This window comes from Ctenocephalides felis, unplaced genomic scaffold (genome assembly GCF_003426905.1).
Source record: "Ctenocephalides felis isolate EL2017-DRISC unplaced genomic scaffold, ASM342690v1 CF-g0.4_SCAFFOLD_00845, whole genome shotgun sequence".
Lineage (NCBI taxonomy): Eukaryota > Metazoa > Arthropoda > Insecta > Siphonaptera > Pulicidae > Ctenocephalides > Ctenocephalides felis.
In genome coordinates, this window is record NW_020536999.1 from 84,505,146 (window position 1) to 84,523,251 (window position 18,106).

The 18,106-nt window shown below is 32.2% G+C and overlaps 1 protein-coding gene across 1 annotated transcript; it reads right to left on the minus strand.

Moving 5' to 3' along the window:
* Window positions 1-932: 932 nt before the first annotated feature.
* Window positions 933-16,812, minus strand: LOC113391171 (putative mediator of RNA polymerase II transcription subunit 12). Its single transcript, XM_026627128.1, has 15 exons — window positions 16,780-16,812; window positions 16,499-16,694; window positions 12,696-12,812; window positions 10,959-11,127; window positions 6,510-6,579; window positions 6,112-6,315; window positions 5,760-6,018; window positions 5,427-5,698; window positions 5,277-5,354; window positions 5,119-5,205; window positions 4,916-5,060; window positions 2,228-3,457; window positions 1,570-1,937; window positions 1,385-1,515; window positions 933-1,017 (listed from the first exon to the last, which is right to left on the minus strand). The coding sequence occupies exons 1-15, from the start codon at window positions 16,810-16,812 to the stop codon at window positions 933-935; spliced, it is 3,444 nt and encodes a 1,147-aa protein (XP_026482913.1).
* Between the last annotated feature and the right edge of the window lie 1,294 nt (window positions 16,813-18,106).

Genomic DNA, 18,106 nt, shown 5'->3' on the forward strand with positions numbered 1-18,106 from the left:
ATACATGTGTACTAATCAGTGTGATTATATTGAATTGGTATATTTGGATATATATATATATATATATATATATTTATAAATGATAAAATTGTTCTTGGGCATCCATCCAGTAATTAAAAACAGTTTTATTGAAAGAAAATGTTTTTATTAAGGAAACATACGTTTCGGGTCTTATTACACAAACTCCAAGCTGACAACATGTTTCTTTTGGAATAAGCTTTTTTATAATGAAATATATTATTTATTTTTATTTTGATTTTACAATTATTTAAAATTTATTACTTACTCGACGTTTTATCAATTTGTGTTTCATAATTTTTTCGTGCAATTTTCGTGTTTTTGTGTTTTTTTTTCAAATTTATTTGTATGCACTGAAGATGGGTCAAATCAAGACCCAAAACGTATGTTTTTTTTAATAAAAACATTTTCTTTCAATAAAACTGTTTTTAATTACTGGATGGATGTGCCCAAGAACAATTTTATCATATTATTTCACCATCTGAAGAAAAACCTCTGGCTTTATATATATATATATATATATATATATATATATATATATATATATTATTTGTATAGAATTTTGAGATATGAGTGGAACGAATATTAACATTTAATATATTATATGTGTTTATGAAAAAATTAGCAGACCAATACATCGAACAAAAATTGTGTAGTCTTTACTATGTCACTAAATGAGCTAAAAACTGCTAATGTTTTTTTATTCTGCTTGCTCTTTTTTAATTGTAATCCACCCAGTGTGATATAAAATAATATATCAAAACGTTTGGTAGTTTAATAAAGACTTCTACATTTTTTTGTTTGATGTACTGGCCTGAAGATTTTGCAAGACATATCCAACATCAAAAACATTATATTAAAGAACTCAATATATATTTGTGAGTATATATATACCCACAAGCATATGGATACGATTATTTACCCGCAGAGTTCTTCGAGGTACTAACATCATCCAAATTCATTACTTTTTTGTATATGAGTGTCGAGTATATGGGAGCACTAGAAAAGAAACAAAATATTACTAAATCAAGAAATTAAATGCATAGCATATGTAAATAGACATTCAATTTAAAAGTAAATGTCTGCTTAGCAATTTTCTAATAAAATATAATGTGCAGAATGTGGAATTGGGTGGTGATCAAAAACAATGACTTCCAAATATCGCTAATTTGTTAAAAAAGCCATGACTGGTGGCTAATTATGGTTATGCAAAAGTATATGTTTTGACACAAAAACCAATGTTTGCTCCACATTTTAGAATGATAGAAAATGCCAAATTAAGTCTGGTATGTACTTGAAAAGCCAACTCTAGAAACACCAAGCTGGTCAGGATAAAAAAAAAACGAATATGCAGTTTAGGGCTAACCTTTCTCCTGATATTGGCGTTAAAGTTGTCTCTTGCACCTTATCATTAGGCTGTTGAACCAGAACACGAGTAGGAGCTGTCACAGGAATTTGGAGCAGTGGCGTTAAAAGATGCGCAGAAGCAGATTGAAGCTAAAATGATCAAAATCAATTATTAAATATAGGTAAATATATTCAATTATTCACTTGTTCTAACTGCTGCTGCATTCTCTCCTGCTGCAGTAGAAGTTGTTTCCGCTGTTGTTCCAAATACTGCTGCCTGGAGATCCTGTGCTGCTGCTGCTGCGCGTGCAACTGCATTTGTTGCTGTTGTAATACTTGCTGCGCCGGCATCTGAGTGAGAACGCCGCAGCATCCAATCAACTTGCAGCAGCCTTTAGCCGATCCAGGAAAGCAGCAGCCGAGACCACACCGGCCGAGAGGTGGCTGGCATGGAGGGCATGGTGGACATGGAGGAGGTGGTAGTGCTGGAAGTGGAAGCAGATGTAGAAGTGGGACAGGAGATGAAGGAGTGACCACCAAAACTGTGGGATTTGTTGTTGTGGCGGTGATTACTATAAGGGGAAATTGGATGGTTTAGAAGTTGTCAGTATTGACTTAAGAATTCAACTCACAAATATTTTATTGCTGCTGGTTATTCTTTAGTTGTTCGACAACTTCGAGTTGAGGGCAGCAAATAAACCATCAAAGAAGGTATGAACTAATGATCTGTAAGTTTTATAGTTTTTTAAAAATTGAAGAAGAAGCAGTAAGAGTTGATGCTTCAACTAGTAATGTTGGTCACCATAACCACAAATATTTTGTAAGACCATTACCAAAAAAGAGCCAATTATCAATTACTAACCTCCACCTGATGCAATTCGGGGTTTGTTTTGAATGTCTCGCATGGTATTTGTTAACTTATGTTCCTTTTGTGCATTGTTATGGGCATCCTGAAACTGTTGATTTATCTCCATTACTGGTTGCACATTTTGACCCTGCGACTGCTGATGAACTTGCTGATTTTGGTATTGCTGAAGTTGTCGAAGCTGTTGTCGCTGCTGATAAGGTTGTTGCTGTTGGCACTGTTGATCTTGAACAGGTGCTTGCTGTTGAACGTTATGCTGTTGATTTTGAACAGGTGCTTGCTGTTGAATGTTATGCTGTTGATTTTGAACAGGTGTTTGCTGCTGAATGTTATGCTGTTGATTTTGAACAGGTGCTTGCTGCTGAATGTTATGCTGTTGATTTTGAACAGGTGCTTGCTGCTGAATGTTATGCTGTTGATTTTGAACAGGTGCTTGCTGCTGAATGTTATGCTGTTGATTTTGAACAGGTGCATGCTGCTGAATGTTAAGCTGTTGATATTGAACAGGTGCTTGCTGCTGAATGTTATGCTGTTGATTTTGAACAGGTGCTTGCTGCTGAATGTTATGCTGCTGATTTTGAACAGGTGCTTGCTGCTGAATGTTATGCTGTTGATTTTGAACAGGTGCTTGCTGCTGAATATTATGTTGTTGATTTTGAACAGGTGTTTGATGCTGAATATTATGCTGTTGATTTTGAACAGGTGCCTGCTGCTGAATGTTATGCTGTTGATTTTGAACAGGTGCTTGATGCTGAATATTATGCTGTTGATTTTGAACAGGTGCTTGATGCTGAATATTATGCTGTTGATTTTGAACAGGTGCTTGCTGCTGAATATTATGCTGTTCATTTTGAACAGGTGCTTGCTGCTGAAAATTATGCTGTTCATTTTGAACATGTGTATGCTGCTGAATGTTCTGCTGTTGATTCGATTGCGGTTCATGAGTTTGTAGTTGCTGTTGATGCTGTAATTCTTGTAGTTGCTGTTGGTGCTGTAATTCTTGTATTTGCTGTTGTTGCTGTAGTAACTCATGTTGTAAATGCTGCTGTTGTTGTATTTCGTGTTGTAAATACTGTTGTTGTAATTCATATTGCATGTGTTGCTGTTGTACACTTTGTTGTTGAGACTGTTGCTGCGGATATTGACGAAGTTGTTGGTTAATTTCAGTCAGCATTTCATGTGCCTTCATTTCTGCACTTTCTGGCGTTCGCGAAGTCGGAGAGGCAACTGCGAAAATAGAACAAAATAATAAATTAATATATATATATATATAACTAGTGAGGTGCACGGCATCGTGCCTTAAGGCAAATTTCTGGAACTTCCCGTACCGTAATTAAAAATCTTGGTACAAATTTGTTTACTGGGTTTTAAAACCCAAAAAAAAAATTACACAAAATGTGTACACATTATTAAAATCTCTATAAAATATCTGATAATTTGATGTGCATATGTCTAATGATTATTTTTGACCGCCAAAAGACATTTTTCAAACTAATTTTTATTGAGAGTTCATAACAGCTAGACCTGCATTCCCAAAAATTTGATCAGTTCTTCATCTTGTCAATACAAGTAAAATGTTTTTTGAATTATTAAAATCGGACGCTCCGTTCTCCTAAGAAGTGAGTTACCGTTTTTGGCACTTTTTGCACCGTATCTTCGGAACGGCTAGACCTGCCTCCGCCAAAAACTAATCAGCACGTATCCTTATCAATACAAATCAAATGTTTTTGAATTATTCAAATCGGTTGATCCGTGCTCCAGAAATCGTCGACGAAAATTTGTATCCGCACACACACACACACAATGCATCCATTTGTTCTAAGGTTAATGATTTTTAACTTCCCGTAGGGTAAGTTATAGTAATCGCAAAAAAATCGAAAATGAAATTTTTTATATATCTTTAAGTTTTAGAGGTTTCTGAACATTTTGGCATACCTTAGGAGAAATGGATGTATGTGTGTGTGCGGATTCGGAGTATATGCGTGTGTGTGAGGCAGGTCTAGCGGTTTCGGAGATCCAGTAAAAAAAGTAAAAAAAATGCCAATTGGCGGTCATATGTCATATGTCAAAAAAATGACATATGCACATAAATTTTTCAGAATTTTATAGAGATTTTAACAATAAGTATAAATTTTGTTTACATTCCTATGGGTTCCGTACCAATGTTTATCCGTTAGACGCCGACGCGGCGCTTACGCGCTTCGATATTTGGCCTCTATGCAGTTAATGCAGTACGATTGCTTTGAAGAAAAGTTCAGAACTTCCAAAATATTTCAAAATAAAGAAAACATTTTTTTTCCAAAAAGTATCTTTTTTCCAAAAAAATATTTTTCAAAAATTTATAGTTTCTCAAAAATCTAATTTTTTCAAAGTAAATTTGTTTCAAAAATGTTAATCTTTTAAAAAAAAAAATATTATTTAAGTTCCAGCAATTTGCCTTAAGACACGATGTCATGCGGCCTACTAGTTTACTTTCCATAGGGTAGGTTATAGTAATTCCAAAATAAACTTTATCTTTACATTTCAGAATCTTCTGAACATTTTGGCATATCTCATAAAAAATTGATGTATGTGTGTGTGTTTGTGTATGTAGTATGTATATGTGTATGCTTGGATACAGATTGTTGACATGATCACAATTATGATAACAGAAGAATAAATAACGGATGTATGTCTAAAAATTACCATTGCCTGCTCCTGGTAAGGCAGGAGCCAGTACATGAAGCATTGGAGAGTTGAATCCAGCTTGTTGTTTAGGTGGTGCTGGTGTCTGACTTGATGTATCTTTTGGTAGTTCAAGAGGCTCTGGAGAACTGCCTGACTCAGTCATCTATAACAATTTAATTGAAATATAATATGTCTAGTCACTCATCATGAACTAGAATTACCTTAGGTTTTTCAGCTTCTTGAATTTCTTCATCTAAATCTTCTCTATGGAGAGGCTCTTGAATGTTAATATGTTTATGGTAAGGAACCTAAGAATTAAACAATTTAAAACCAATTTTAATTTAAATCAATTTTTTTAAATAAACATATTCAGACTCACTGCACCCTTCACAGTCTCATGCTTTGTGTGTTTGTGGTACTTAGTTCCAGCCAAACCAGGTGGTAGTTTGATGACAACCTGCCAATGAATTGATTTATTAAATATTTTGATTAAAAAATTTGAATGATATAGTATAACGTCCTATTTTACCGTTGTAGGATTTGTACACAATCGAGTGAAAGAATCTCCATTAGGCATATATTTCTGATTGGGAAGACTGATCTTCTGCAAGTGTTGGTTCTGCGACATTTCCAATTGTCTCTGTTCCACCTGATACTCCATAGCCTGCTGTTGCTCTAGCTGCAACTGTTGTTGTTCTATCAGCTCCAACTCCATTTTCTCTTGGTGTTCTAGATTATCCAATTCCTGCAGCTGCTTGATTTTGTCCTCTTCCAGAGCAGTTCGCTGTCGAGCTAAATTTTCTACAAAATATAAAAATTAATGATATTTAAAACTTCATGAAGTCTTTTATTATTTGGTTACCTAATTCTTCCCTCTGTTTATCCAATAGTTCTCTCTGAATCTTTAGTTGTTCCTGAAACTGTTTAAAAGTCCGGATTTGTTCATCATCTATTGCTGCTCCCCCAGACCTCCTGGGTAAAATAGGCTGCTGTTTTTGTTGATCGTGTTGTTGCTGCAGTAATCTCCTCTTTTCATCTGCTGCTTCTTCTTGTTCCTTTTCTTGCCTTCGACGACGCTTTTCCTCCAACTCTTCTCGGCAATTTAAACGCTCTTGTTCCAACTAAGAGGAAAGTAGAACCAAGAAAAGATTGATGTAAATCAGAAACTCTTTATAATAATTTAAGTACTTATATCAGGTATGATAAAACATCACCTTCTCTAATCGCTGTTGCCTTTCCTGTTGCATTTCTTCCAAACGCTTCTTCTCCCTCGCTAACTGCTCCTCTTGCTCTTTTTGTTGTCTATCTTGCATCATCTGCAATTGCTTTTGTTGCTGCATCAATCGCAATTGTTCCTGCTGCAAGGCTCCATGCTGTATTTGTATTAAATTTTGTTTGTCTTCACCACCACGATTTACCTGATTACAAAAAATCATTAATAGATAACAAAAAAGTGAATATAGTGATGGAGATTTATATTAAACTTGGCCCATTGACAGGTTGTGCACTTTGAATAATTGAATATGAAAAAATAATATTATATAGTGCATAATTATTATCAAGAAAGTTTATGTGTATATAGACAAAGTATATTAAAAAATATTTTATTTACTGTTTGTTGCTGTTGCAGCTTTTTTTTCTGTTCCTGCTGATCACGTTCTCGTTGTAACTCAGCTGCTATTCTAAAATCAATAACTGCTTTATTTTTCTATAAAATGGATGTTTTGAGTGTTTTATATTTAATAAGTAAATTAGACGGACTAGTAAACACTACAATATAAATAATTTCCTCAATACCTTTAAAAAAAAATTCAACACATAATTGAGAAATGGAAAACACATAAGAAGAAACAGTCTGACAGATCTTTACCAATAACTAATCAGCATGATTCCCAACCAGTATCATTCAAACAGGTTTTGCATTTTTAAAATCGACGGATTTTAAAACTGTTTTCAAATTTGGTCTCATTCGATTCAGAGTGGATTGAAACGTCGAGAAAACATCAAATTAGCATATCAGCAAGTTCTTGTAATTAATTGTTGAAAAACATGTTTTCGATAACTTTTATGAATTTTTTTTGCTATAGATATCATGGTCTTCTAGAACAGGCATCGGCAACCTACGGCACGCGTGCCAGGCTTGGCACGCGATGGGGTTTTGAATGGCACTCTATAAAGTAATGAGGAAAATCGGAAATATCGAGTGATTTTTAAATAAGAGAAAATGTTTAGTTATAATTAATTTTCTAACGTAGCTCGCTTTGAAGCTTATGTGCCTATATTTTCCTTCCTCATAAAACCAGATTTAATAGATCCATCAATAATACCGTTTGATTTGTTGACTTTCGAATGAATTAATGTTGATAATTTTAAAACGGAAATTATCGAACTAATATCTTCAGAATTATGGAAAACAAAATTGAAGGAATTACAAAAAAAAAAACTGAAAGATGACTCTATGGAAAAATCGACAGCCATATTATATTGTTAAATGACATTAACGGAAAAGATTTAATTATTTAAAGAAAATTGTATGCGCTTTCCTTTCAGCTTTTGGTTCCACATATCTCTGTGAACAAATTTTTTCTCACATGAAACATATTTTGAGTTCACAAAGAAATCGTTTAACAACTAAACATTCAGAATCTTGTGTGAAATTAAAAGTTACAAATTATACCCCGGATCTTGAAATGTTAAGGAAAAGGCACAAGGTTCGCATTAAAGTTGTTTAGTTTATATTCAGTGGCGGATTAAGCTTTCTGCCGCCCTAGGCCCTATCTGATCTTTTTAATAAACAATTTTTTACTTTTTTTTAATTAAACTATAATTTTATTCTAAATTACTTAAATACAACTTTTAACTTTCCGTAAAGTACTCGTAAATTATAGCAATCGCAAAAGATCGAAAATAAATTTTTTTGCATATTTTCACGTTTCAGACATTTCTGAACATTTTGGCATACCTTAAAAAAATTGATGTGTGTGTATGTATGTATGTTTCATTCTCATAGATAAGAAAGTTCTGATTAGTTTTTGGCTAAGACGGGTTTAGAAAATACAGAACAAAAGTGGAAAAATTGCAATTCAGTTTTTGAAAGAACCGAGAGGCTGGTTTCCGAATAATTCAAAAAAAATTACTTGTACTGAAGGAATGAATAATTACCTAAATTTTTGGGAAGCAGGTTTAACGGTCGACCAATCTTTTTTTTGTAATTAGTAAAAGAGAGAAAAAATTCGTCAAAGTTTTAGCCCACAATTTTAAGTCGATTTTAAAAATTCAAAAACCATTCGAAAAATCTTGGTTGGAAATCGTATTCATTAATTTTTGGTAAAAACCTGCCGGACAGATTAGGTTTGCGGGACGATCGGACGAGCCGGTTGTTTGAAATTAGCATAAAAAAGCAAAAATATTACGTTTTTGGAATAAAGCCAGAAACCGATTTTTAAAATTGAAAAAAGATTTCTGAAAGATATCAATTAGGAGTCAAAATATTTGACTATTTTAAAAATTCATCAAAGTTTGATAAAACTTCATAATCAAAATTTGTGTTAAAAGGCGCTTTTGTGATGTGATAAATCAAAATTTAATTTTCAAAAACGCCTGAACTGATTTCACAAATTAAAAAGACATTGGACTAAACTCGATAAATAGAACCGAGATATTCAAAAATTTCGAGTTTTTTTTAAATTCTAAAGTAATTCAATTATTTGAAAATTTTAGATATTTTAATTTTCTCAAAATTTTGAAACCAGTGGACTTGCCGTTTCGGAAAACTAATCATTTCTTCATATCACTAAAATACCACGAACAAAATATTTTTGAGTCATTCCAATCGGATGATCTGTACTCTCAAAACCTTCATGACTACTTTTGCACCTTCTGCGTTCTGTATCTCCAAAAATGCTAAACCTGCCTTTGGCATAAACAGTACGCCTCTCAGTCAAAGCCAAGTGAATATTTTTTTAATCATTCATGGTGATTGAACCTTGCAAAGGACAATTAAACTATCTAAGAAGTAAACTTTGAAAATTAAAAATCTTGGTACGGAATGATTCAAAATAATGAAGACAAAATTTGTAATAATTAATAATTTTTTTATAAAAATCTAATAATTTGATGTCAATGATCATTTTTTATCACCAAATGACACCTTTTTGGGTTACCAAAAACGCTGACCATGCTCTCGTAAAATTTTCGATAGTTCTTATTTCGTCATACAAGTAAAAAGTGTCTTGAATTATTCAAATAGGACGCTCCGTTTTTGAAAAATTGAATTAGCACTTTTTTCACTCTTTGCTCCCTATTCCGAAATGGATGGAACTGTCTTTGCAAAAAACTAATCAGCACGTCTTCCCGAATGCCAATTGGCAAAAAATTGTAACCGCATAAACACATGCATACATACATTTTTTTTAAGGCATGTCAAAATGTTCAGGAGAACTTGAAGCGTAGAGTTATATAAACAATTTTATTTATGATTTTTTAGGATTATTATAACTTAGCCTTCCTGAAGTTGAAAAAAAGCCAATTGGAGGAAGCATATCAAATTGTCAGATATTTTTACAGGCATATTTAAAAAATATATTTTCACATACAAAAAAAATGACATAAATCAATTAACAACAATGAATATATTGTGTTAATTCGCCATTGGTTGATTTAATACCGAAAATAAAACTAGAAACAATCGAACAGTTTTTAAAGCGTTTTAATTATAAGATTCACCTGAACAAAATTACATAAAAACGAACAGTTTTTCAATATTTCTTCAAAAAATCTTATCAGTTTGATAATTATTATATTAAATATGATACATCAAGAAAATATCAATGCGGCACCCACGAATAATAAATTTGATTAGAAAACGCATTACGTTCTATTTCATCGAAAATGATCTCTAAATTTACAAAAAAAAATTTCAGGATCTATCCTTAGAATGAATTGTAGTGTCATTTCATCGAGTTTAAAATATTTACATTTTGAAAAACTTGCCGCCCCCTAAATTATGCCGCCCCAGGCCCGGGCCTAACGGGCCTATGGGGTAATCCAGCACTGTTTATATTAGAAATTCATGTTATTTGTTAATAAAATGTTTAAAAGATAAATTTGGTTATAATTCTTCTCCCCTAGAACCTAACTATATATTTCAAAATTAAGGTGGCACTCTAAATCATATTGGTAGAGTGGCTTGGCACACTACAGTTAAAAGCTTGCCGACCCCTGTTCTAGAACATACTAAAATAATACGGCTCTACGGCAATTTAGTTTAATTAACTTCCCAAAGGAGAATAAGTTTGTTTTAAAAAAAAAACCGATTCGCAAATTTTATGTTTTCTTGACTTTTCAAGCCATTCTGAATCGAATGAGACCAAATTTGGAAAAACTATGTGTGTGTTGTTCACATACACATTTTTTGCTGTAAACAGACGTCGTCTTAAAAACAGCTGGATCGATTTCAAAAATTTAAAAACCATTCGAGGCATCTCGATGACTAGCGTTTATCAATTTGGCGCGACGATCAGCAAAGCCGTTTCTTTGTAAATAGCAGAAAAGTGAAAAAAATTTCGTCCACGTTTTAGCCCGCAATTCTGAATCGATTTTGAAAATTCAAAAACCGTTTGAAAGATATTGGTTGGGAATCGAGCTGACTAGTTGTTGGAAAAGATCGGCTGGGCCGTTTTCTTGTAATGAAGTGTTAAAAAAAATTTCGACGATTTTTATGATTTTTTTTGATGATATTAAATGTGTAATAATTGATGTAATCAACCGAAATTGACAATAACAACATTTATAATAATCTATTTAGAAAACATTTAATATTTCTCGAACATTTTCGTTACGCTACGGGAAGTTCCAGCAATTTGCCTTAAGGCACGATGTCATACATCACTAGTTTTTTTTATGTATTGTAAAATTTATTTTTTGTAATTACATTAGATTTGTTCAATGTGAAACATATCAAGTATCAAACCGTATAAATAAAGAATTTCTGTTTTATGTATCAACATGGTAAAAACGTTCAAAATAAAATTTAATATCTTTCTCTTATAAATCTATCAACCTGCGCTGCTTCTGCAACTGCCGTTGCATGGCAGCCAATTGCCGTTGTTGTTGCTGCACCTGCTGCTGTAGCATCTGCTGCTGCAGAAGTTGCTGCTCTAGGAGAGCCTCTTGAGTCACGACGCGTCTTATTCCAGGTGGAATTGCTGCATGTCCAGTGTCTGTAAACACTAAATAAAAATGTAAAAAGTTAAACTTGTAGTGCGTTGCATCGTGCCTTAAGGCAAATAGCTGGAACTTCCCGTACTATAATAAAATATTTGATGAATATTAAATTATTATAAAGATTTTTATAAATAGTGTAACTGTCACTCATATTTTATAGACAAAATGTAAGAGCTTATAAATTGGACTGTGACATTTATAAATGTTTACATAAAAAGTGAATAAATAAAACTTCATCAAGCTGATTTAGTATTATAAGACCTTATCTCATATTTCTAAATATACATAAAAACTGAATTGTAAATCTAGAATTATTTATTGTAAGTATATAGTGAACTTTAGAATTTTAGCTAGAATTAAAATTAAAATCAGGATCATTTCTGATATTTAAAAAACATGTTTTTTACATTTTGAAATTTTTTTTTTTGAAATTTGAAAATAAAAATTGTTTTGCCTTTTCCAAAAACTAATCACTTCTTTACTTAACACAAAACTAATCAATTATTTTTTGAATCATTCTAATCAAATTTCAAAAATTTAGAAGCCATTCGAATCAGCTCGATAAAGATTAGCGTTTGACAGTTTTGTGTAATTTTATTCCACGTTCCTGCTCACAATCTTGAATAGATTTCAAAAATTCAAAAACTGTTCGAAAGATATTGTTGATTTAGTTATTGGTAAAGATCGGCCGGTCCCTTTCTTCGTAATTATATGTTGAAGAAATTTTTTTTTCATGACTTTGATGAAACTTTGTACAACAATAAATTCTGTAGTCTGAAATAAATTCGTCAAATTTTATAATTTTGCTATCTGCTTGAGCGATTCTAATCGTAATCTGTGCCGAAACATATGTACGCTCTGTAGCGTTTTGTGTGTAGCTACTGATTACAGTTGACGTCCAAACTTAAAATACATTTTTAGAACACGAAATGGAAGTTATGAAATTTTGTAAACACATTAATTTAATTTATACAATTACAGATATTATAAGTATGTTTGAAAGACGTTAATTGGAAATCGCATTGATTACTTCTTAGTGAAAGCAAAAATATTATTTTCTAAATAAACAGTTGAATACTTTAGCTAAAAAGCTGAATCTCGTGGGCCGATTCTGCCGCACAACAGACGAATGTTATGGCAAGATCATGTTACGCACCAACTTCCATACATAATGCTACTGAATCATACTGAATACTGTCAAAATGTCATGTATTTGGTGCTGTGTATTCAAGCGTTTAATACATAAACTGCAACGTCACTCGTATGTTTTACACATAAACTGCACAAAATGTTTTTTCTGATATTTGTGCAATTTTTAAATTAGGTTTTCTATCAGACAACCTGACTGCATAGCAACCATATGGCTTTTGTCAATATTTAGTATGAAAAGTTCTTCATAACATAGCCTTGCCATAACATTGGCATGTTGTGCGGCAAAATCCTATTGTCCATCAATTCCTATTGATCAAGTTTATGTGTACATTTATCAGGAAGTTCACGCAACTTGTCTTAAGACAAAATGCTATTTACAACTAGTTTAATTACTAAGAACCGTTAATAATTAAATACTCACAGTTTTCTGGTGGAGAGACATCACCATCATCAATGCTTTCAGAACTGCTCGTAGTCTCCACTTGCACCATGAGCAAAGAGCCATTTATGCTACCGGTATATAAACATTCGCAAGCATCTAGAAATAATAATAACTAGATGTAAGTGGCATTTTGCCTTTGCTGCAAAAATCTTGTCTTAAGCTCGATGTCAGAATTTCTTGTAACATATTTTCTGTCAAGTTTTTATCGTAAGGTATACAAAGAAATTATTTTACTTGAATGTAAACATATATGTATTAGGATAAATCCATTAGATGATTTTATCTCATATTTATAAGAATTAAATAAAATAATAATAAAATGCTTGAGTCATATTTTATGTTTAAATAGAATCACCTTATGATAAAAGCATGACAGAAAATATGTTACAAGAAATACTGGCATCATGTGCACCGGGCTTTAACCAATGAGAAATCATTATATCAATTAATTTACAACGGATTTATAAGTGTATATAGTTGCTGTAGGGCACTACAATGTGAAAACTAGTTGAAAGTGGCATTTTGCCTCGAAGCAAGTTGCATTAACTTCCCGAAGTGTGTAATAATTGATTTAATCAACCGAAACTGAGATTTAGAAATATTTAGATAAAATTTTAAATTGCACAATTATATCATGTGCACAGATATATCATTGCACAGATATATCATGTACGTAGACCTTGATATTATTAAATGATTTAAATTAATGGTTTTTTAAACATTTTTTACACAACTGAGATTTGTAGACTTATTTTCCAATAGATTCCAAAAACTGGCTTTTAAATATGTGAAATCAGAAAACGACTTTTGACACAGATCATATTATTTCAGATTTTGATGATTTTTTAAAATTAAACGACTTGCTGTAGGATCGTAATATTTTAGTATGTTCTTTAGAATCATGATGTTTATCAACATATAAAGTTTTATTGAAAAAAGTTTCAACAGTTAATTGACGGCTTGCCCGATCATTGTCCAAAACTAATCAGCTCGATTCCCAAATAATAAATAACTTTCAAATAGTTTTCGAATTTTTAAAATCGATTCAGAATTTTTCGTCTAAAATATTTCACTTCTCTTTTTCCTCTTCGAATATTTTTAACTTTCCTCATTACTAAGAAACGGCTCTGCCGATTGTCACAAAAACTGAGAAACGATAGTCCTTATCGAGATACATCGAATGGCTTTTAAATGTTTGAAATCGGTTCAGAAGGTTTTAAGCAAAACGTCGACGAAAGGCCAAAAATCGGCTCACACACGCACACAGACACTTTTTGCAATTTTGACCTCATTCGATTCAGAATGGCTTGAAACGTCGAGAAAACATAAAATTAGCAAATCGAACTTTTTATGAAAACAAGCTTTTCCTTCGGTTCCAAATTTCGATTACACTTTATAATTAAACCATTTACTGTAGGTCTCTAATTTTTTAGTATGTTCATTAAGACCAGGATCTCTATTGCCATACAACGTTTCATTAACCACCAGTAATCCAAAAAACGACCCGACTGATCTTTGCTAAAAATTCATGAATGATATATTCACATATTATTCCGAAAGATGGCTGCAAGTGCGTTCGACTTTTCTTCACGCCGTAAAGAACTGTCTGAATTTGCTTACTCCATTAACTTTCAAGCCCACAATCGAAGACGCAAGAAATTATTGCTGCTGGTTTTACATCCATTATTGGAATTTTTGGAGATCCTTCTGACCGCAAGGCGGAAGGATCCAATAACAAAAGTAGAAACTCTCTTACGATATGAATATATCATATTATAATACTGTGTAGGCTCTCTTACGATTCTTGTTTAGCAGAATTTATAGAGTAAAGGCTACCAGTTGTAAGTAGCATTTTGCCTTAAGGCAAGTTGCATAAACTTCTCGATGTGTATATATAATCAATTTAATCAATAAGAATTTATATTAAGCTTATTTAGATAAAATATTTAATTAGTTATTTCTAAATTAAAATTTTCGCTTTCACTAAAACATAATCAATCCAATTTCCAATTGATGTCTTCCAAAGAAAGTTATCTGTAATTGCATAAAATTAATAGGTTTCACTTATTTCAGTTCATCCATTTCGGATTTTAAAATTGTATGTTTTTGGAGTGTGGATGTCAACTGTAATCAGTAGCTGTAATTCACAAAACACAGAACCAGAGATAAAAGAAGAGTATATGCACGGCGCCTACATGTGTGCGGAAGACGTAGATTATTGAAATTTCAAACTTTGATGAATTTTTATAATTTAACCGTTTATTGTAGGGATATGATATTTTATATTAGTATGTTATTTCTAACCACGAAATATATGGTTATACAAAGTTTCATCAAAATCGCAAAAAAATCTCAACATTTAATTAGGAAGAAGCGGCCGGGCCGATCTTTACCAAAACCGGACTCCTAACCAATATCTTTCGAAAAGTTTTTGAGTTTTTAGAAACGATCCAAGATTGTGGGAAGTTAATTAATCCAAATTTCAATGACTTTTCATAATTAAACCATTTATTGTAGGTCTCTAATTTTTTAATATGTTCATCAAGACCAGGAACTCTGTTGCCATACAACGTTTCATTAAAATCGAAGAAACAACCAGACTGATTTTTGCCTAGAATTTATTAATGATATATTTTTAATAGTTTTAGAATTTTCAAAATCGGTTCAATCATTTTTGAGAAAACGTCAATATATATATAAACATAATTTCTCCTTTGGGAAGTTAAAAAATAAACTAGTAGTGTATGGCATCGTGCCTTAAAACAAATTGCTGGAATTTCCCGTACCAAGAATTATTTTTTTTAACAAAGATTAAATTTATTTTAAACTTTGAAAAAAATTGATTTTTAAGAATTTTGAAATGTTTGAAAAAATGACTTTTTTGAAATCAATTGACTTTATAAAAAAAATATTTTGAAATATTTTGGAATTTTGAATATTTTCGCTGCTTTAACTATAAAGACAAAATATCGAAACGCGTAAGCGCCGCGTAGCAGTCTAACGGACAAAAAAATATTACGCAACCCATGGAAATGTGAACAAAATTCATACTTATTATTAAAACCTTTATAAAATACTCTAATGATCGTATTTGACCTCCAAATGCCCTTTTATTACTTTTTTTACTCGATCTCCGAAACCGCTAGACCTGCCTTCCCAAAAATTATTCAGTTCTTCATTTTGTCAATGCAAATAAAATGCTTTTTGAATTATTAAAATCAAACGCTCCGTTCTCTTAAAAACTGAGTTACTGTTTTTGGCACTTTTTGCCCCGTATCTACGAAACGGCTGGACTTATTATGTCCAAAAACTAATCAGCACGTCTCCTTATCAATAGGAATCGAATGTTTTTTGAAATTATCAAATCGGTTGATCGGTGTTCCCGAAATCGTCGACGAAAATTTGTATCCGCACACACACACACACACACACACGGTATTTCCTAAGGTACACCAAAATGTTCAGAAACCTCTAGAACGTAAGGTTATATAAAAAATTCCGATTTTTTGCCATTACTATAATTTACCCTACGGGAAGTTAACTATATGGATGACAGATTTTCATTAATTGAATTTTTGCTCATTGATTTGTTATTGATACGCTATTTAAGACAAGATGTGTTTTTGGTTTTAGCAAATGCAAAATGAGGTTCTTTGAAACCAGTTGGAACCCTAAATAAATTCGTCAACACAATTATTCTTGTTTCTTCATATTTATTCTTCCAAATTGAAATGACACCCATATCAAGTAAATTCCACCTAAATACTATTTCTATTCCTCACCTGGCATAGGCGCCTGTGGTACTGACAAAGCCCCCCTTGATCTCCTCCGGTGTCTGTGTCCTTCGATAACAGTCGGTCCAGGACCCCCTTGAGGAGCAATTCCAGTCGCAGCTAAGGACTCGCTGCCTGTTCCAGCGCCCAATGTGCCCCCGGAATGGGAATCGGCATATGGAGGCGTCAGGGGTTGTTGACCGGCCTCTAATCGACGATGTTCAGAATGGTCTGGGTAATAAAATGGTAATGAAAATTTTGATATAATAATATTTGTAAGGAAATCTTACTTGCAATAAATTTCTCGCAAGCATTGATGTCATCTTTATCAAATACAGCTTGGTGATATCCTGCAGAAGATAAGGTGTCCCTTACTCGTTGTCTTATTGATGCTTCTTTGAGAGCCTTTTCTGACATTTCTACAAATTGATAAAAATCATCAATTCATATATATATATATATATATATATATATATATATATTAGGGTGGTCCTTAAAATGGTCATTTTCGAATTTCCTTGCTCCCAGGGGCTCAAGTGGTTCCAAATTGATAAAAAACAATTCTCTGAAAGTTTTAACTCTTAATATTAACGTTTAGATAGAGCGCAATTCAATCAAAGTTTGTATGGAAAGAGCATGGAAAAATTTTTAAAAATTAAAAAAAAATGTTTTAGGTATAACTTAGCGACAAATAAATGCGAGTTTTATTCATTCATTTGTTCGCTAAATTACATTTAAAAAACATTTTTTAAATTTTGGAAAAATTTTCCATGCTATTTCCATACAAAACTTTGATTGAATTGCGCTCTATCTAAACGTTAATATTAAGAGCTAACATTTTCAGAGAATTGTTTTTTATCTATTTGGAACCATTTGAGCCCCTGGGAGCAAGGAAATTCGAAAATGACCATTTTAAGGACCACCCTAATATATATATATATATATATATATATATATATATATATATACAGTAGAATCCGATTAGTATGACGCCGCATATATTGACAACCGCTTAATATGACGTAATCGCACTAGGAATTTGGTTTGCATATAATATTCCTAAAAAAAACAGCTGTCTAGTCGGATACATTGACATCGCTTACATTGACATGGCGCTTATAATGACCCATTTTTGCAAAAAAATATGTCCAATTATAATGACCGACATGATTTTACATGATGTGGCCAAGTCTACGAAAGCAATTGCTATGTCTTTTGTGCACAATAGCACCAGGAACTGTTTTTACAATAAAATTATGTAAAAAAATCAATCAAAAACTGACTACTCACTTTAAAAAAACACATTTGTATATTTATGGGTAGGGTAGACTAATTATTAATGGCCCACCATGGATATCTCATAAACAAATAAAATTAGATTTTTTTTAACAATTATATTTGATAGTAGAGGGCAAAAAATGTATAAATTCATAACCAGCCATCGCCTTTATTCTTATGACTTTGCTATCAGAAGATAAGCAGCACATGAGTGCGATAAAAAGGACCAGCTGAACCTTTACTTTGGCAAAGGTGTAAGCAATAAAATAGTAAAGTTTAAAAAAAAGCAATTTTACAAGAGATTAATTGAATAAATTGTTCTTCTAATTGAATTCCGGC

What these genes read in the sequence shown, in the direction of transcription:
- LOC113391171 (XM_026627128.1), bottom strand. Translation starts at nt 16,812, where the DNA reads ATGACATCAATGCTTGCGAGAAATTTATTGCAA. An exon ending in TGTGTACAAATCCTACAACG is followed by an intron (nt 5,355 to 5,426) that starts GTAAAATAGGAC and finishes ATTCATTGGCAG; the next exon opens with GTTGTCATCAAACTACCACC. An exon ending in ATGAGACTGTGAAGGGTGCA is followed by an intron (nt 5,206 to 5,276) that starts GTGAGTCTGAAT and finishes TTTAATTCTTAG; the next exon opens with GTTCCTTACCATAAACATAT.